We start from the raw sequence: 20,124 nt of genomic DNA on the forward strand, positions 1-20,124 counted from the left end.
TCTAGCCTGCCCATGTGACTTGCTGGCCTCTGCTCAGTGAGTCAGTGCTTGGTGTGTGTCTGTCTGCAGGGTCAGTGGAGCTACTTGGGGCGATGGCGTACTGCGCTCCCAAGCAGCTGTCGTCCTGCCTGCCCAACATCGTGCCCAAGCTCACAGAGGTGCTGACGGACTCCCACGTCAAAGTGCAGAAGGCTGGACAGCAGGCGCTCAGGCAGATCGGCTCTGTTATCAGGAACCCGGAGATCCTGGGTATGCCTTTAGCTGGCTCTCCCCGCCCTTGGACACTGCAGGGAAGATGCACTTGCCCGGGTCCTTGCCCTGAGAGGGCAAATATGTCCGAAATGAATTAACTTCTAAGTCCTGGGCAGCCCTTTTCCTGGAATAATTAGTTGAAGTCTTGCAGAAATGATCTTTTCCTACTGGTCCAGAGCAGTCATCATTGTCTGCACATGTTATTGTCTGTCTTCTTGAGTTTAGTCATCCTAGTGAGTATGAAAGGAACCCTGGTGGCGCCGTGGTTAAGCTACCCTGCTGGGGAAGAAAGGCCTAGCTATCTGCTTCCGTAAACGTCGTTGTTGTGTGCTGTCGAGTCGATTCTGACTTGTAGCAACCCTGTAGAATAGAGTAGAACTGCCCCGTAGGGTTTCCAAGGCTGTAATCTTTATGAAAGCAGACTGCCACATCTTTCTCCCACAGAGTGGCTGGTGGGTTCAAACTGCTGACCTTTTGGTTAGCAGCTGAGCGCTTAACAGTTGCGCCACCAGGGCTTCTTAATTTTGGCATTAAATCTGTTGCCGTTGAGTCAATTTCAACTCACAGCAACCCTAACCCAGAGTAGAATTGCCCCATAGGGCTTCCAAGGCTGTAATCTTTACAGAAGTAGACTGCCACTTCTTTCTCTGGTATGTTTGAACTGCTGACTTTTCGGTTAGCAGCTGAGCGCTTAACCACTGTGCCACCTGGGCTCCTTTTCCGTAAAGATTCCAAACAACAACAAAAAACCAAATTTGTTGCCGTCGAGTCGATTCTGACTCGTAGCGAACCTATAAGACAGAGTGGAACTGCCCCATAGGGTTTCCAAGGAGCAGCTGGTAGATTCGAACTGCTGACCTTTTGGTTAGCAGCGAGCTCTTAACCACTGCCCCACCAAGGCTCCTCCATAAAGATTACAGCCTAGAAAACCCTGTGGAGCAGTTCTGCTCTGACACACATGGGGTCACCATGAGTCTGAATTGACTTGTGGCCACAGGTTTGATTTGGTTTAGTGGGTGTGAAGTGGTACCTCACTGTGGTTTTGATTTGCATTTCCCTAATGACTGATGATGTTGAGCATCTCTTCATGTGCTTGTTGGCCATTTGCATATCTTCTTTGGAGAAATTTCTATTCAAATCTTATTTTTTTTAATTGGGTTATTTGTTTTTTTATTGTTGACCAGCATGGATCTTTACAGTGGTTAAATTTTCTGGACTTGTGGAAAAGACAAGCCACTTATTCCTCTCATAGAATTCATTGGGCTGGACTTGTGTATGCTGAGCTTTTGAGATCCCATTTTATCTGCTTGTACTGCTCTGAGCACCTTGTACTTCACTCCCACCACTGGTTCAGGGGCCTTTGGTGTCTCAAAACAGTTTCTTCACAAAACCACGGTTGAGTTGCTGCTTATAGAATGAAGTCCCCAGTGCCTGGGTGCTCACCCGTGATGCTTAGCACTGTGACTGCAGCTTATTGCCCACTGAAACCAGCCTGCAGGTGCCCCCCAATCTCAGCTCCGCAGTGCAAAGTGACAGCAGCTGCCTCCACGCAGCATCCTCCGCTTCCTGCTGGTGGGGTGAGGATGGCTCTTAGCAGACAGGCTGGCTTCCCCAGCTGGTGACTGTGGGGCTTCGGGGAGGAGGGGCCCCAGGGCTCATTCCTCTCCAATCCATGCTGGTTCTGGGGCCACTGGCTTAGCCTCTCAATAGACTTGTAGAAACCCAACTCTCACCTGTTGGGACCTGCAGCCATTGCCCCGGTCCTGCTGGATGCCTTGACGGACCCCTCTAGGAAGACCCAGAAGTGCTTGCAGACTCTGCTGGACACAAAGTTTGTCCACTTCATCGATGCCCCGTCCCTGGCCCTCATCATGCCCATCGTCCAGAGAGCCTTCCAGGATCGTTCTACAGACACGCGGAAGATGGCAGCTCAGATTATCGGCAACATGTACTCCCTGACAGACCAGAAGGTAACAGCCCAGCTGGGGCTGCCCAGGACAGACCAGCTGGTCTGGAGCACAGAGTCTCTGCCTGCAGCAGGCAGGGAAGAATGTTGACATTTGGTCCTTGGCTATGTTTGAGAGGAGAAATGGGCCATTTTTGAGGGGTAGGGGTAGAAGAAATCTAGGCTCTCTGGGCATTTTGTAGGTAACAGTGGTTCAGGTCCTTCTTAGCTTTGTACCCAGTTGAGGCCCATCCCACTGGGCCTCTTGTGCGGACTGAGGTGGAGGAAGGGTCGAGCTCCTCTCTGATCTTTCAGGAGTGTTGGTAAAGTGACTGCTCCTTTGACTACTTGCCATGCTTCTTTGTCACAGGAAATGAGCCTCGTTTGGGAGATTTGCTTATTTGTTTGTTTGCTCCCAAAAGATGGCATGTGTGATCTCACTGTCTACCACAGCTCTGCATCTCCCAGCAAAAGAAGATAAAAATGGAAATGGTACCATGTCGATCATAGAGAATTTGGGAAGTTGAACAGAAAAACAAAAAATTTTATCCATAAGTCCCCCAACACCAAAACAATTACTGTTAATGTTTCTTTTATTACACTCCTGAGTATAAACTTATTTCCAGTTATAACAAGTTGTTCATAAAAGGGATTTTTAATAGCTGCATAATATACCGACAAGTTTATGTACCATACCTTATATAATTCTGTTGCTGGTCATATAGTTGCCAAGGTTTTTTGCTATTTTAAATGATGCTGCAGAGAGCATAAGGCTTTTTCTATATTTAAAATTATTCCCCAAAGCTGAATGCTACATCAAGAGATATAAACATCCTAAGGTGAAGGAAATGAAAATGATAATGGAATTCAGAAAGTGCCAGAAATTTCATTTTCTAAAGATTCTGGAGGCTGAGCAGGTCTTGGTCCCAGGGAAGGGCAGGAGGCATAAGAGCGTTGAACAGTAGTGGTGGCTCTGCTTGACCTGTCGAGGGTGGGCCTGGGTTCATTTCTGGGGTCCCTGATAGGTTTTCTCGAGCAATTACACAGAACCTTCAAGGAAACTGTGGCAAGGAGTACTTTGTCAGTTCCCTTTCCTCATCTCTTCTGTGAGCTGATAGGTTTTCTTACTGGGGCTCCTCTTGAGTGCTCCTTGTCAGCAGAATGGTGAGGTCGGGATGCACTGTGGAACGGGCCCAGAGAAAGCAGCGTGGGGCGCCCGCCTGAGTCCCTCTCATGTCGTTGCAGGACTTGGCTCCTTACTTGCCAAGCGTGACACCTGGCCTGAAAGCCTCCCTTTTGGACCCTGTGCCTGAGGTGAGTCTAGTGGGGGGAGGGGAGGAGTTCATTATTTCAGCTCAGTCCCCAGAATAGGGATTCCTGAGAATCCCAGTAAGTGGTTTTTGTGTCTGTCTGGTAGAGGGGAGGAAACCCTAGGGGTCCCTTCCTGCTCCTACGTGGTCTCCTTGTCACGCCCCTTCTCATCCCCATCCCTGATTTTGCTTGCCTGACAGGTGCGGACAGTGTCTGCAAAGGCTCTTGGAGCCATGGTAAAGGGCATGGGGGAGTCATGCTTTGAGGACTTGCTGCCGTGGCTCATGGAGACACTGACCTACGAGCAGAGCTCTGTGGACCGCTCCGGCGCTGCGCAAGGTGAGGCCAGAGCAGCCAGGGCCAGATCAGGAATTCCCTCTTGGGGCCCTCACGTCCAAGGGATTCAATTCTGTCTTCTTGTTGTAGGATTGGCTGAGGTCATGGCTGGTCTAGGGGTGGAGAAGTTGGAGAAACTGATGCCGGAAATCGTGGCTACAGCCAGCAAAGTGGACATTGCCCCCCATGTCCGAGATGGCTACATCATGATGTTCAACTACCTGCCCATCACCTTCGGGGGCAAATTTACTCCCTACGTGGGGCCCATCATCCCCTGTATCCTCAAAGTAGGTACCAGTGAACATGCCGAGGAGGGTGCTAATGAGGGAGGCAGGATGCATGTCCTCTCCTGAAGGGCTGGTGGCACCCTGCTTATGGGGGCCAGGTGGCAGGCATCCTCCTCCTCCTAATTTGGGAGTCCCACTTCCTTTGGGTCTAGGCTGCCCTGGTTGACCTACCCTCTGTGCACAGGCTCTTGCTGACGAGAACGAGTTTGTACGCGACACAGCACTGCGAGCGGGCCAGCGGGTCATCTCCATGTACGCCGAGACGGCCATCGCCCTGCTGCTGCCCCAGCTGGAACAGGGCCTCTTTGACGACCTCTGGAGAATAAGGTGCTGACAGGGGACCCAGGCTTTGCCGTTTGGAGCTCCACTTGAGAAATGGAGAGCAGAATGTTTCCAAGAACTCTTTCAGCTTTCTCCAGATCCTTGCTTTTAACCATTTTGTAACTCCAATTTCCTGTAGCAAGGTCTTCATTCTGAGTCTCTTTTAAAAAGTTCTCTCTATTCAGTCTTCCAGTTTTATTAAAAATTGCAAACATGGGTACCCTTTAACCTGGAAATTCCACTTCTAGGAATTTATTCCAAGACATATTTGGTCCAGTGCTTAAAGATGCATCTAGAAGGATATTTGCTGCAGTATTGTTTATCGTTTGAAAAATTGGAGATTGGCACATCCATGCCATAGTCTTTTTTTTTTTTAGCCAAATAATGATTATGATACAGGACTGAATTAGCTGACACAGAGAGCCCGTGACCTATTGTTGCTGATACAGCGTAAGCTGTGGCCCAGCACGTGTAGTGTGCGCCTGTTTCCCATGTCGTATATGGTTGGGCGCCTGTCCTGGTGAAGAGGGAAATGTGTTACAGGGGTGTCATCAGAGTGCCAGGTTGCCTGGGTAGTGGGAGTTTTGGTGATCGTTTAAACGCAGTTTATATTTTTCTAAATTTTGTGAATTTTCAGTTTGAGTATGACCGTTATTTTTACAACCTTAAAAATGAAGCCTGATTTAATTTGACAAGAAATAAATTTCTCCTCCTAGGCCTGTCCTGGCTCCTGCATTTCCGATAATCAGGATTCCTGGCTTCCTATTAACGTGTTCTTTTTGTGTGCACTCTGTTTCTTTGACTTTTATTATAGAAATTAAACATACACGAAAGTAGAGAGACTCTATGTGATTCTATCACTTGGATGCTGTTTAAAATGTTTATTCTTTCCCATTAAAAAAGTTAAATGTATATTCGTTAATAGAAATCTTGGAAAACATGCGAGAAAGTGTAAAGAAATGACAATCGTTTGTAGCTCTTCTCTCATTTCCCAGGTAACCACCATTAATTTGGGTGTGTTTCCTTCTAATCATTTTTCTGCGTAGTGCTTGGTTGTGAGACTGTCCCTTGCAGCGGTGTGACTTTCTTCTTGGTATCCTTCTCAGGTTCAGCTCTGTTCAGCTCCTTGGGGACCTCCTGTTCCACATCTCAGGAGTCACTGGGAAAATGACCACAGAAACTGCCTCTGAAGATGATAACTTTGGAACTGCCCAGTCCAACAAGGTGCCTACCCTGGGTTAGTTTTCCTCCCTCTGCAGGTGGTCGGGTCGCTCAGGGGCTGGCAGCCCTGGCACACCTGCTGTGGTGGCCTTGTGCTTTGTTCACACCCTGTGTGCTCTGTTCCGTTGTGCCACCGCTGGCCGCAGGCGATCATCACGGCCCTGGGAGTAGATCGGCGGAACCGGGTGTTGGCAGGGCTGTACATGGGCCGCTCAGACACCCAGCTGGTCGTGAGGCAGGCATCCCTGCACGTCTGGAAGATTGTGGTCTCCAATACCCCCCGCACCTTGCGCGAGATCCTGCCCACTCTCTTCGGGCTTCTGCTGGGTTTTCTGGCCAGCACCTGCGCAGATAAGAGAACAGTAAGTTTCTCAGACCTTGCTTCTGACCCAGCAGCCCCTAACGCCTCCATTCAGAGCCTTGAACCTGGGTCTGCAGAGAGTGGGAGAGAGGGGGACTATGCCAGAAGCTAACCGGGACCATTGATTTATTTACTAATTCATTCCACAGATATTTATTAAGCACATACCATGTGCTAACTAAGCAGGGGCCTAGAACCTGGGGATATAATGGAGGGTAAAGGCAGCCTCACTCCTTATCCTTGAGGAGCTACAGTCTGGCAGTGTAGGTGGACATTAACCAAGTAATAGTAGAGTTGTAAAATGCAACTGTGGCAAGTGCTACATGGCATTACAAATGCTTATAATAAGGGCATTTGACCTAGCTCGGGGGGCCAGGGAAGGCTTCTCAGAAGACATGATGCTTGAAGATGAAAGATGAGTAAGTATTAACCAGAAGGGGAGGTGGAAAAGACTGTTCTAGGCAGAGGAAATATAGTGCTTTAGATGCAAGGACAGGATGGGCAAAGGTCCATCCTGTGGTGGGCGGGAACATGGCAAACATGGGGCTGAGCAGAGGCCAGTGCGGCTAAAGTGAGAAAGCAGGGAGGAGCCAGCATGGTGTGAGATGAGGCTGGCGAGCGGGGCTGGGGCCAGCTGTGGTCTGTGGTTGGGAGGAGGTACCCAGCCTGGGCTGCTTATCACTTCTTCTAGTCCCCTTTGGTCCTCCTTGGCAAGCACATTGTGTATTTGGCTCTAAAGAGCTCTAAGGCTCTTGAGGCCTCAGAGAGGAGCTGTTTTTTTTCCTTAAAGTGTTGTTCCAAATTCAGCTCCCCTCGAGCAAGAGCATAAGCTTCAGTGACTTCTAGGCTGTAGTTTTAAATTCAGGGATACTGGCCCTTGACTGTGGAGTATATGGAATGTCGTGTTGACATATAAGGTGCCGGCTCTTGCTCTAGTTTGTGTACGTGTGTGGGAAACAAAGGGATCATTTTATTTTGTAGTGTTTTGCAAGCACCCTGGGACCTCTTTAGGGGCAGGAGCATTTGGGGAAGTTAAGCCAGTGACTCAGATAAAGTCCAGTAAGTTCCAGAGCTCTCATTCTGGAGTTGTCATCCTGATTTCATCTCTGCTGACAGATCGCAGCAAGGACACTGGGAGATCTTGTCCGGAAGCTAGGGGAGAAAATCCTCCCCGAGATCATCCCCATCCTCGAGGAAGGCCTGAGGTCTCCGAAGAGTGACGAGAGGCAGGGAGTGTGCATCGGGCTGAGCGAGATCATGAAGTCCACCAGCCGAGATGCTGTGAGTGTCTTCTCAGGGCCCCAGGCTGCACCTGTGGTGACCTGACTCGGCACGGGAGGGCGGTTACCAGGAGGAGCTTCACCCCGAGAGGTTTCACCCTTCCTGCAGAGACGTGAGAACCTCTGTCTGCAGGCCCTGCTGACAGGGGGTTCTGGCTAGGCCCCAGGGGACTTCAGTTTCCCTCCTCTTAGCTTTCCTACCAGTTTCACGGGCTAAGAAATAAGTGATTTGAGGCCTCAGGTGGCCTTTGGTGAGTGAAGATAACCCTTCTCTCACCACTCCTGAGGTTGCTCCAGATCAGTTCCCCTCACCCGCATGTCTCTCCGTTGGTGTAACTAAGATGTGTGGTACCCTCCTCAGCAGAGAAAGGAAGGCGTGCATGAGTGTGAGTGTGGAGGGCCGTGGGAACGAGAGGCTGGGGAACAGGAGGCGTGTGTGCTCATTGTTAGAAGAAGTGGAGTAGATAAGAGTTTAAGTACCCCGTGGGTGGAAATGTATTGTCTGTAGTAATAATACTGTTTCCATAGTAGCAATGTTCAAGAGCTTTGGAGTGCTTTACACTGACCTTGCTTTCTAAGGTAATTGATCCTCGAAACACTCCTGGGAAGTAGGTTCAGAATGCAGAGGCTCTCAGTGTAGACGAAAACACCAAAGCGATTGAGTGGATGGCCAGGGAGAAATGTAAGCGAGTAGCCAGTTGCTCGGTCCAAGCATCCTAGTCTGATTTGCTGGGTACCTCTCCTCCTGTGTGTATTAATGTACAAATTATATTTGCTTTTTGTATTTGCCTTTGGCAAGAACAGAGTTGTGACTCATTGAATAGTTACCAAGTTCCCCAGAGGCTGAGTCCCTGCCCATAAGGTGCCCACGGTCCAGTGGTGAGGCCGATGTGTTGACAGGTATCTAGAATTCAGAGTGAGCTTTGCTAGGATGGAATTCATTCCAAAGGGAACAGAGAGCCATCACTGACCCCACTATAGACCCGAAGACTTCATAATGGAGGAAGTATGTGAGCTGAGACTTAAAGAGTGCTTGGAGTTTTCCAAGAGGATGAGCAAAAGAAAGAGTCCAGGGAGAGAAGAGGCCAGGTCATGAAGGGCCTTGCCATGTGAAGGCGTTTGGACTTCTTGTAAGATGGGGCAAATCAGAGAATTCGCCTAAAAAAATCAAACCATTGATTCTTAATACATGGGGGTACATTACATATCTTATTTGCTTTTTTATGTTTGAACATTTTCACAATAAAGAGTTGAATGAAAAGGAAAGTTAAGTGAAGGGAGTTGTGCTGGCCGGGCCTGGGTTTCCCTTGGCGGGCTCCCTGGCTTGCTCTGCCCCGTGCCTTTCCTGCGTCAGTACAGTGTGCTCGTTGTTCTCGCAGGTGCTGTATTTCTCCGAGTCCCTTGTGCCCACGGCCAGGAAGGCTCTGTGTGACCCGCTGGAGGAGGTCAGGGAGGCGGCGGCCAAGACCTTTGAGCAGCTGCACTCCACCATTGGCCACCAGGCCCTGGAGGACATCCTTCCGTTTCTGCTGAAGCAGCTGGTGAGTGGATCTGCCACACACCTGCCAGTTTGGCTTTCATTGACTTTTGTAGAACCAAAATGCTAGGCAGTCAGAAAGTGTGCACTCCAGAGGGAGTGGGTACAGCAAGATCAGATTTGGCTTTGTGCTTGTCCTTCGATGGTATGTAAATCTGGCCTCAGTGGGAGGGAGGGAGGGAGGAGAATGGAGAAGCATGTTGGCAAGCCTGTGGAGATAGCAGAGACGTGCACAGGAGCCGGTCCCACAGGGTTCTCCCTGTTCCCCCTGTGCAGGAAGATGAGAAGGTGTCAGAGTTTGCCTTGGATGGTCTGAAGCAAGTTATGGCCATCAAGAGTCGTGTGGTGCTGCCCTACCTTGTGCCCAAGGTAAATCCCGATGTGTGGCAAACACCCTCCTCCCAGAAGTCATAGCCACATCTTAGTGTGGGGAGGCTGGTGATGGGATGCAGTGCAGACAGGAAGGTCCCCTGTTCTCTGAGATCCGTGGAGCTGACACGCGGCCCTAGGCAGTGGGGATGGCTCTCCTCCTCACCCTTCTATTCCCAGAGCCTAGTAACAAGTGCTCAGTATGCATTGAGTTGATGATATCCATTGTTCTCCCAGCTGACGACGCCACCTGTCAATACCCGGGTGCTGGCGTTCCTCTCATCCGTGGCAGGCGATGCCCTGACCCGTCATCTCAGTGTGATCCTCCCAGCGGTCATGTTCGCCCTGAAGGAGAAGCTTGGGACCACGGGTGAGCAGCTGGTAAGAGCCGTCATGGTCATGCCCGTGAGCTTTCTGATGGCCGCCCTGTCCTGCAGCTGAGGAGTCATGCTCAGCACCCGTGTCACCTGTGGTGTTTAGGAGATGGCCAACTGTCAGGCTGTGATCCTGTCTGTGGAGGATGAGGCTGGGCAACGCATCATCATCGAGGATCTTCTGGAAGCCACCCGCAGCCCTGAGGTGGGCATGAGGCAGGCTGCCGCCATCATCCTCAACATCTACTGTTCCCGCACAAAGGCGGACTACACCAACCATCTGCGGAGCCTGGTCTCAGGCCTGATCCGCCTTTTCAATGACTCCAGCCCTGTGGTTCTGGAAGAGAGTTGGGATGCCCTGAATGCCATCACCAAGGTGAGGGGTTGCTGAGCCCACAGGCTCCTGTCCCCCCTTTGAGCACTCACTGCTGATCAGAATCTGGAAGAGAGCACATTGTCAGCCTTTCTGTCAATTACTGGAAAGTAGGTGTCCTTAGGAAGTTACTCCCTGACCCTGAATTAATAAGGCCTAGTAATAAATTCCACCACCTGTCTCTCAGTTAGTCGCACTGTGGTGGCTTTGCATGTTGCTGTGATGCTGGAAGCTGTGCAAAAAAACAAAAACAAAACGCATTGCTGTCGAGTCGATTCCAGATCATAGTGACCCTTTAGGACAGAGTAGAACTGCCCCATAGGCTTTCTTTCTAAGGAGTGGCTAGGGGATTCACACTGCCAACCTTTTGGTTAGCAGCTGAGCTCTTAACCACTACGGCACCAGGGCTCCCAGAAGCTATGCAACCCTATTTCAAATACTAGCAGGTTTCAGTGGTGCTTCCAGACTAAGACAGATTAGGAAGAAAGACCTGGCAATCCACTCCTGAAAATTAGCCAGTGAAAACTCTGGAACACAATAGAATATTGTCTGATATAGCGCTGGAAGATGAGCCTTGGTTGGGAGGTGCTCAAAATAAATAGTGGCTGCAACAGTGGACTCGAGTGTATCAAAAATGGTGAAGATGGTGCAAGATCAGACAACATTTTGTTCTGTAATGGGGTTGCCATGAGTCAGAGCCTACTCCACAGCAAGTAACAACAGAAACAGTAATAAACCATATGCAGCCTTAAAAAATAAACCTTGATTATAGAAAATTCAAGACATTTGTAAGAGTAGACTCCTAGTGTCCTGTAATAATCCTCCATGTACCAACCACCTGGCTTCAGCATTTATCAATTCATGGCCAGTCTTGTTTATTACCGCCACCACCAATGTCCGCCCCCCACATACCCTCCAGTATTATTTTGAAGCAGTCTTGGAGGGCTGTTAGAACTCTGACATTCTCTTCTTTTCCCTGGATTCCCACAGAAGCTGGATGCTGGCAACCAGCTGGCACTAATTGAAGAACTGCATAAAGAAATCAGGCTTGCAGGCAGTGAGAGCAGAGGCGAGCATGTGCCGGGGTTCTGCCTCCCCAGGAAGGTAAGCCCGGGCCTTGTGGTGCAGGATGCCGTGGGCAGGCGGCCTTCCTCTGTCTGTCACAGTCTGTGGTAGGGCAGTTGGCTTAGTACTCTGAGGTGCTGTCAGCACCTTCACAGCGTGGGAACAGGGTTTATGCTGCTTTTGGTGTAGGCTGTGGAGGCCACTGTCGCCAGAGCAAGTGGGGCACTCGGCCCAGTGCATGTTACCTCTGTGTGAGAGGCCTTTTGTGACAGGAATGGGCTCTTGACTTCAGTTACATGCAATTCTTGTCACTATCAAGTCAAGATAGGTCTCTTTTCTGGTCACTGTTCCCCTGTCAGCACCCTCGCAGGCTGTGACCTGTCAGCCTGAATGTACCTCCATAGAGTTGAGGGGAGGATGGCTGACAGAAGTGCCATGCTTTGGGTAGGAGACACCTGGTCCCGAGCCTTTGAGACTTGACTCTTAAGTGTGATTTTCTTGTCAGGGGGTAACCTCCATCCTTCCAGTGTTGCGGGAAGGAGTCCTAACTGGCAACCCGGAACAGAAAGAGGAAGCAGCCAAAGCCTTAGGCCTGGTAATTAGACTGACCTCAGCGGACGCCCTGAAGCCCTCTGTGGTGAGCATCACTGGCCCTCTGATTCGCATCCTGGGAGATCGGTTCAGCTGGAATGTGAAGGCGGCTCTGCTGGAGACACTCAGCCTCTTGCTGGCCAAGGTAAGCGACTAAAAGAAAAAGCTGTTCACCATTCTGATCTCAGAGAACAGATCTGCCTGCTAGAGATTGACAGTGGTGTCCTGTGGCAGCAGAAGGCCATCTGCATTGTAGGGAAATGGTATAGCAGAGGGGTTTGAGAGCTTGGACTCTAGACTCACTCACTACACCAGGGTTCAATTCCAAGTCCTTCCACTTTGTATGACCTGAATGACCTTGGTGACCTTCCAAGGTGACCTTCAACCTCTGAGCCTGTGTCTCGTGTACAATATGAGACTAATAACACAGCCTACCTCATGAAGGGCTGTTAATGTGAGCATTATATGAAATAACATTGGGTACGATGCCTGGCACACACTAAGCCCTCAACACATGCTAATTGCTTTTATTTTAAAGGACTGCTGGTTCAAAGGAAGAAATTCAGGGCCATATAAATACAAGTAAGACATGGTTTAAATATGCTTCAGTTTTTATTACGGCCACACAAGAGATGCAGAGAATCTGATGAGAGAATGAAAAAGAAGTCTGTGAGTGACTGAAAGGGCTTCAATTTTTGCCAAAAGTGAAAGAGACAAAGGCCCAACACATTAGTCACTTCTGATGCTTCACGGGGTAATAATTAAACCCTTAAGATTTAAAAAAGCATAACCAGCAGCACCAAGATTGGTAGTTGAGGGAAAATGATCAAATTCTTACATAAGGTTTGGAGGCAAAAGCCACCTTAAAGTTTGTAGCATTTTGCTTGTGGGATTGTGAGTTTCAGCCTCATTTTATGGAAAATTGAGTCTTTTTTTGATCAAGTATCATCTTTACCTAGTGTTCTATACTGTTCTTTTTCCTGGTGTTTGCAGTCAAATGGAGTCCTTACCTCATGGCCTTTGTCCCTTAGGCCATGAGTCAGATGTTACCCATGGCTACCCCAGATTTGCCAGCTTCACACTGTGGTGTGGCTCCAGCAGCCTGCACCCCCGCAACTCCAGTCCTTCCAGACCTATGTGGCATTGAACCTCCAAACAGCTACTTTGCTATCACCATTTAACAATCAGTAAATCCCTGGTCTTAGACCATCTGTATTTTATCAAGAGTGCACCTGTTTTTCCTGTACATGATGAGGGATTAAACTGGATTTTTAATTTAGATGGATGCACATGTATGCAGGGAGGAGTTTCTGAGGTCGCTTGTTTCATGGGATTGTTCTGAGGGACACGTGTGAAGTGCTTAACCTGTGTAGTAATTGCTCATAGCTGCTAGCTGCTGTTGTGCATCTGGTCCATGTCCCTGTCTTGCCAGTAGAACTGTCAACAGTGTCAACAGTGCTGACAGCGCATGCCTGCTCTGCTCTTTAATGCATTCGGAGAAGGTGGTTTTCCAGTCACTTGTCCACATGGACAGGTCTCCACTGAGCCAAGACCAGCCTAGCCAAGGCTGTAAGACGGCTCCCTTGGACGATAGCTGCTGCCGCCGCTGCCTCCTCCTCCCAGTGTGATGAAGGATGCAGAAGACGGATGAGGAGGCTGAGTGGAGCCTGTCTTGTTTGGCTCTTCTCTCACACAGGATGTCCATTCCTAGCCTCTGCATGCGGGCTGGGTTAGTGCATGGCGGTTTGTGATTGCTGTTTGTTTCCGTGCCTTGGGCACCACCACAGCTGTGTCTTTCGGGTGTGGGTTTCTCACACAGGTTGGGATTGCCCTGAAGCCCTTCCTGCCCCAGTTGCAGACCACTTTTACCAAAGCTCTTCAGGACTCCAACCGGGGCGTGCGCCTGAAGGCCGCAGAGGCACTGGGGAAGCTCATCTCCATCCACGTCAAGGTGGACCCACTCTTCACTGAGCTGCTGAACGGAATCCGTGCCGTGGAGGACTCAGGCATCAGGTACGTGCAGGGGAGGGAGGGCTGTTCTGTGAGGAGGCCGGGTGGCTGCCGAGAACTCGACCCAGACTGTGCCTGTCCAGGCAGGAGGGAAAAATGGTGAAGGGGAGCGCGATCTAAGTCAGGTGCATTGTATCTGCAGGGACACCATGCTGCAGGCCCTGCGGTTTGTGATTCAGGGAGCAGGGGCCAAAGTGGATGCGATCATCCGGAAGAACATCATTTCACTCCTGCTGAGCATGCTAGGACATGACGAGGTGAGGCCAAGGGTGGATTGCAGGGCTGGTGGGCTCAAGTGGTTTTTTTGGTTTGGCGTCTGCTTTGTGAAGACCTTGGTACGGCTGCCAAATGGCCAGTGATAATAGTGATTCCTGACATCTTTATCACCCTTTATGGTTGACCAAACGTTTCCTCAGGTTGTGAGGGAGCCAGGGCGGGTATTTTCTATATTGATTAGTCTGTCTTATAGCTAAGGAAAGTAAGGTTTGTAGAGTTCCAGATGGCTTATAATTTGTTCTCTGAACTTAAACAATTCACGCTCCCTCTCTGCCCTTCATTTTCCCCATTTGTGATATGAAAGAGTTCACTTATACGTTCAGGAAACATTCACCCTCCTGGGACTGGCCTAGAGGTGAGGAAGGCATGGTCACAGACCTCAAGAAACATGATGGGATCCATGATCTCTAGTGCCGTCAGTGGGAGATCTTTGGTTAGAGGGTGAGACTTGCCTGGGGCCACATGCTAGTGAGGGGTAGAGTGAAAACTGGAATCTGAGCCCTGTGACCCCTGGTTCTGTCCTGCATCCGTTCCTGTAGCCCTGCCTTTCCCAGTCGGGAAGCATTGAAGTACTGTTTGCTGCCCAGCACTTTGGCAGGCTCAGGAGGGGGTTGAGCCTGTGAATAACAATTTTCTCTCTCCTGTCTCACAGACAGCCCTCTGTGTAGTGACCTAATTTACATCTGTAGGGCTAATCTCTGGAGAGAGGGTTATGGGACTCATTTGCACTCCGTCATGCGCTCACACATGAGGCCGCCATTATGCTGCTGCACGGACCACGGCTCCTCAGTTCGGCTTCTAATCCCCAGCCACCTGCTCCCTGATTGAGGCCTCGGGCCTTCTCTGTGGCTACAGACAGAATCGTCTAGCTTCTCTTGGTCACAGTCTGTCAGCTTTTACAGGGCCATGCTCAGTGTGAGCAAAAGTCAGTATTAAACCAATTTGCATCTCACCACACTGGAGCTTAAAATAGATCCGTTTGGAGAGAGTGGGTGTCAGAGAGCCAGCTTTAGGCTCCTTTGGCATCTGGGGTTCTGCTTAGAGCCCAGAGGCCTAAGTGGGTAGCAGACCACACCTTCCTCCCCCTCAGAACTTCCACTTGGGTTGGAAGTGGCAATCCAGGGTGGCAGCCTAGCATCAGCTTCCCCAGAGGTCCCTGTTTTTTTGGGGGGGTGGGGGGCGCAGGATGGGTAGAAGGGCAGGTCAAATGGACACCTGCTAAACTAGCACATAGGTTAAAATCCACTGTCCGTATTCCCTCGTTAGCTGGCTAGGGAGGAGTAGCATGGAGCAGTTGTGTACCTGACTTTGATTTTGAGAGAGAATGCTTGGCCTTCACCCGTCTTCCTCGGTTTGAAGGGCGGCTTCAGTTTGACTTCCTCGGACAAACCAGAGGAACTGAGCTGGCAGTGCGGCACTGACACAGTAGGGAGATACGGGGCCGTTCTGGACACATGGGACTGGTGGGGGAGGAGTCTGGGCAGCTGTCTGTAGCCCGCTTCGCCATGACTGGACAGGTGCCCCCTTCTCGGTGCCGGTGCTGTGGTCTCTCCCAGCTGCCCCCAACCCCCACCCCACCTCCCCACTCCTGCCTCCCAGGGCTGTTGATGGTAAATGAGATAATAAACGTAAAGTATTCAGAAAGTATTCCTTGGAAGAAAGGTGTTATGTAAAGACAGTTATTATTACTATTATGATGATGATCACCATATGCACACACGCTGGAGTTTGCTATAATTAAGTGCTGGGTATGTAATTTTTAACTCCACACCAAGTGGCAATTTCAGTGAATGGCAGTCCCAGTCTGGCACTAGGAGCCTGGAGTAAGGGCCGGTTTAGATCAGAGCTCCTGAGCAGATTGTTCCATCTTTCTGCCCTGCCCCTCCATCCTAGGCTTCATAGTTGCTTGGCCTCAGTGCCTGGACCTGTGCTGTTGGCTTGCACTGACTTTTTACTCCCTTCTCTGCCCCATCAGGACAACACTCGGATATCCTCAGCCGGATGCCTGGGGGAGCTGTGTGCCTTTTTGACTGAGGAGGAGCTTAACACCGTTCTCCACCAGTGCTTGCTGGGTAGGTCTCTTTGTACACTGAGGAGTTGCCCTTTAGGGACCTGGGCCCCTTAACCCTGGGGGAGACCTTGTGTCTCCCCTTCTCCTCAGAGGGTCTTTGTGTATCTAGACGATACAGAGGGAGTCCAGCTGTTCAAAATTGGATGGATGGTGGTAATTTGGAAAAGGTAAAATAATGGTTGCACAGCGTGAAGAAAGTAATCAGTGTCACAGAATTATACGTGTAGAAATTATTGAACTGGGAAAAAACAAATGGAGTTTTCATTGGTCCTGTAACCCTGAGCATCTCTGTTAAAAGCACACAGCTCTAATCTGAAGTGGTTTGTGAGAGACCTCTCCTTAACAGGCCTTTGGCCACATTAGAAGGGAGGTCCATGTACAGTGTGGACTGGGGTTTCTTCATGCTCCCAGGTGGCACGCTGTTCTCAGAGGGCACTGGCCAGGGATGGATTACCCAATAAGCAAGGTACACAGGGGCTTAATTGGGCTTACTTACTAATCTGAACTGCACAATTACCTGTTTTTCCCACATCTATGATGTGAAATTGTGCACTACAGATTAGTAAGTAAACACAGTTATGCCCGTGTGTACCTGCTTACTGGGTAATCTGCCCACGGTGGGTGGAGGCCTGCTGTAAAGTGCAGGTTGACCCAGTTGTGTCCTTCCCCACAGCGGATGTGTCTGGCGTTGACTGGATGGTTCGGCACGGGCGGAGCCTGGCGCTGTCAGTGGCTGTGAGTGTGGCTCCCGGCCGACTCTGTGCGGGCAAGTACAGCAGTGACATCCAGGAGATGATCCTCAGCAATGCTGTGGCAGACAGGGTAAGGCTTTTGGGCAGCCAGACCACTCCCCCTGTCCATCCCCATCACCACAAGTCCATGGCCATAGCCTTGCTGACACAGCACAGGGAGGGAGAAAACACCAGACTGGGTGTTAAGAGGCCTGGGTTCAAATTTTACCTTTTCTATTCACTTATTATGACCTCAGACGAGTACGTGATCTCTCTGGGCCCCAGTTTCATCATCTAAACAATGAGGAGTTTAGGTTAGAGGGTGTCCCTTCTAGATTGAAAAGTCCTGGGAACCAGCGACTCAGAATTTGTTCATCTGCCCACTTGCCAGGGCAGCCTGTCTGAAGGAGGGCTGTTGGGTCTTCAGTGTAAAGTAATGAGGATTGAGACAGGTGCTGAAGAGCCAGGGCCCAGGGACTCCTGGGAATGGGCCTTGCCTGACCTGCTACTCCAAGGAAGGAACCGGAAGCTATCCTGTCCAGCTCTTCCATGATTTCACTCTTTAATTCTCCACAGATCCCCATTGCAGTAAGTGGGGTCCGGGCCATGGGCTTTCTGATGAAATATCACATCGAGACAGGAGGCGGACAGTTGCCAGCCAGGCTCTCCACCCTGTTCATTAAGGTGAGTGGAGCAGGGATTAGCCTGGGCTGTGAGGAGGACCTGGGACCACAGAACACCAGGAATGCGCTCTTAGGCTCATTTGTTCTAGAGTTCTCGAGGGAGAGCCCTTAGCAGATCTCGGAACCTTGGAAATGGGATGCAGAATGTTTCTGTGTGCATTTTTCTCTGGAAGACTGTCTAACTTGTCATATTCTCAGAGACCTTGGTTCAAACCAAGTTCAGAACCACTATTTTAGGCTTTTTTTCTAGGCACCCTGGTCACGCTGATATTGTAAAATTAGGAACCAGTCTGTGTTCAAATCTTAGTAAATCGTCTTTTCCCTTCTTCCCTTCTTTAGTTGGTATGGCACTGTTAGTGTGGGCATTGTGTTGGGTGCAGGGCCCTAAATATGGAAGCCAGGGACTCTTGACAGTGGGGCTCCCACTGCCTGTGTAATACAGCACACCTCTCAAACCTTCATGTGCACACAAGTCAGAATGAGAATCTGCATTTACTAAGATGGAGTCAGGCCTGGGACTCTGCCTTTCCAGCTAGCTCTAGGAGATGTGAGTGCTGCTAGTGGACAGAGCTCACTGTGTGTAGGGAGCCTCCAGCAGGTGATTGCCTCCACCCTGTAGGCAGCAGAGCCCTACTGAGAACTTTGCGGGGGCTCTGATTAGACCCTGCCCACGTGTGAACATAACCCTGCATACAGTTGTTCATCCAGCATTTATTTACTGAGCACCCACTGTGTGCGCCCAGCAGGGCTAGACCCTGAAGGTATAGAGATGAACAGGATTTCTGGGGTTGGAGGCACACCAGAAACTCCATGGGTGGGCCCTCATTTAGATAGGCTTGCCTGGGAAGGCCCCTGAGAAGATGGTATTTGAGCTGAGACCTGAAGGATGAGAAAGAACCAACCCAGCGAAGCACTAGGGGCAGGCATGTCCCAGGGGGTGGGAGCAGCCACTGCAGAGGCCCGGAGGCAGGAAGGCGCATGGCATGTTTGAGGAAGTGAAAGCCCCATGTGGGCCCAGAGTAGCGAGCCGGGGAAGAGGGGCATGAGGTAAGATGGGAGAGGAGACGGCTGAGCATGCAGTGTGCCTCCCCACTGGCAGAGACGGCGTTGGAAGAGGGCAGTCGGGGCCGTTTCCAGGATGGGGAGCATCTGGCCGGGAACTGGGGCTGCTCTGCATTTAGAGAAACAGACTGGGTGTGCCTAACTGAAAGCCTGTCTTTTCCTCTCTGTAGTGTCTGCAGAACCCATCCAGTGACATCAGGCTGGTGGCTGAGAAGATGATCTGGTGGGCAAATAAGGACCCGCTGCCTCCCCTGGACCCCCAGGCCATCAAGCCCATTCTGAAGGCGCTCCTTGACAACACCAAGGATAAAAACACCAGCGTCAGGGCCTACAGCGACCAGGCGATTGTCAATCTCCTCAAGATGAGGCAGGGTGAAGAGGTGTTTCAGGTGGGAGCCTGGGACTGGTGTGCCCAGGGCGTGCTGTGGGCAGCCGCTTTGCAGTTCTTCTGCATGACAGTATTCAGGCCTCTTGCTCTTCTCTGCCACCTCATAGGTGTGCTAGTTCTGAGCAGCAGCTTGTGATTCAGGTGCCTGGCCTGGTGCCGGAAAACACACCTTCCTCCACTCCTGTGGCTTCCAAACGTCTTTCAGCGGCAGAGCCCTTTCTTCAAATAAATTCTCACGTGGCACCCAAAGCTATAAAACAGATCCAAGTAGAGCTGCCTTGTTGAAGCCCAGAGCCCTGTCCACTCAGCCCCCTACCCCTCGCAGCCCTAAGGCTCTGAAAACCGTAACCACCTGCACCTCACCACCTGAAAAGCATCATGAGTGTTTTTCTCAGCTTTCCCCAGGCCCATCTCATTTCCTCATTTTGCCACATTCCTCCTCAGTGGCTAGTTCTGAGGTTACGTTCATTTTTGTCTTTACTTGATTCAAGGAGAAGTCTGGAGCCGTATATTCTGACTACATCTCCTCTCTCCTACCCTTGCCCACAGTCTCTCTCCAAGATCCTGGATGTGGCCAGTTTGGAGGTGCTGAGTGAGTGCCACCGAAGGTCACTGAGGAAGCTGGCCTGCCAGGCCGACTCCACGGAGCAGGTGGACGACACCATCCTGACCTGACGGCTGGGCCCTGCCCACCCACTGAGCTCCATGTCAGCATTTCGGCTCCACATCTCTGTTCAGTGTTTTCATTTTTGAAAATAAAGTTTGTTCCGATGGGGAGCTTAGGAGATGGCGTTCCCAGAAAGTATTTTAATATATCAGCAGACCACAGCCAAAGCCTTAAATCAAACCCACACACAACTGAAGATTGCCTCTTGCATCTCGCACCCTTTTCTTTGGAGAAGAGAAGAAAAAGCACACGTGCATGCCTCACCGCATGGTGTGGCCAAGGAGCTGCTCACCCCGCTTGGTGTGGCTGGTCGGGAACAAAGAGGGGCAGACTTTTGGTTCCTCTTCTCCTGCGCTTGAGCTCAGGTTTGAGAGCGGGCGCTACTAACCTTTTGCCTGGATCCTGAGTGGGGCCCAGAACTGTGGCGGTCCGCCCAGTGTGGGGTGTCTCAGCTTGGCTTTTCGCTGGTGCACACCCTGACGGGATCTCACCTGTCAGATGAAAATGATACCCACAAAGCCCTGGCCATTGGCACATCTGGGGAGGGGCATAGGTTTAGATGCAGGCTTGTTTGAAGGAGGAGTGTTTAATAAAGGCTTTGATTTACTCTTGA

The 20,124-nt window shown here is 50.5% G+C and overlaps 1 protein-coding gene across 1 annotated transcript in view; it reads left to right on the forward strand.

Annotated features, from left to right (window-relative positions):
• The window catches only part of GCN1 (GCN1 activator of EIF2AK4), a 62,736-nt gene extending 42,612 nt beyond the window's left edge, over window positions 1-20,124 (forward strand). The window contains exons 37-58 of the mRNA XM_004379024.2: window positions 70-249; window positions 2,002-2,222; window positions 3,443-3,511; window positions 3,709-3,847; window positions 3,935-4,131; window positions 4,316-4,458; window positions 5,559-5,676; window positions 5,820-6,035; window positions 7,151-7,315; window positions 8,694-8,855; window positions 9,128-9,220; window positions 9,458-9,601; window positions 9,701-9,970; window positions 10,958-11,071; window positions 11,538-11,768; window positions 13,443-13,636; window positions 13,776-13,890; window positions 15,885-15,981; window positions 16,654-16,802; window positions 17,288-17,395; window positions 18,627-18,845; window positions 19,394-20,124. Coding sequence (XP_004379081.1) covers window positions 70-249; window positions 2,002-2,222; window positions 3,443-3,511; window positions 3,709-3,847; window positions 3,935-4,131; window positions 4,316-4,458; window positions 5,559-5,676; window positions 5,820-6,035; window positions 7,151-7,315; window positions 8,694-8,855; window positions 9,128-9,220; window positions 9,458-9,601; window positions 9,701-9,970; window positions 10,958-11,071; window positions 11,538-11,768; window positions 13,443-13,636; window positions 13,776-13,890; window positions 15,885-15,981; window positions 16,654-16,802; window positions 17,288-17,395; window positions 18,627-18,845; window positions 19,394-19,519 — 3,470 coding nt within the window. The 3' untranslated portion in view covers window positions 19,520-20,124. The remainder of the gene's footprint in view (window positions 1-69; window positions 250-2,001; window positions 2,223-3,442; window positions 3,512-3,708; window positions 3,848-3,934; window positions 4,132-4,315; window positions 4,459-5,558; window positions 5,677-5,819; window positions 6,036-7,150; window positions 7,316-8,693; window positions 8,856-9,127; window positions 9,221-9,457; window positions 9,602-9,700; window positions 9,971-10,957; window positions 11,072-11,537; window positions 11,769-13,442; window positions 13,637-13,775; window positions 13,891-15,884; window positions 15,982-16,653; window positions 16,803-17,287; window positions 17,396-18,626; window positions 18,846-19,393) is intronic.

Source organism: Trichechus manatus, unplaced genomic scaffold, assembly GCF_000243295.1.
Source record: "Trichechus manatus latirostris isolate Lorelei unplaced genomic scaffold, TriManLat1.0 scaffold00061, whole genome shotgun sequence".
Lineage (NCBI taxonomy): Eukaryota > Metazoa > Chordata > Mammalia > Sirenia > Trichechidae > Trichechus > Trichechus manatus.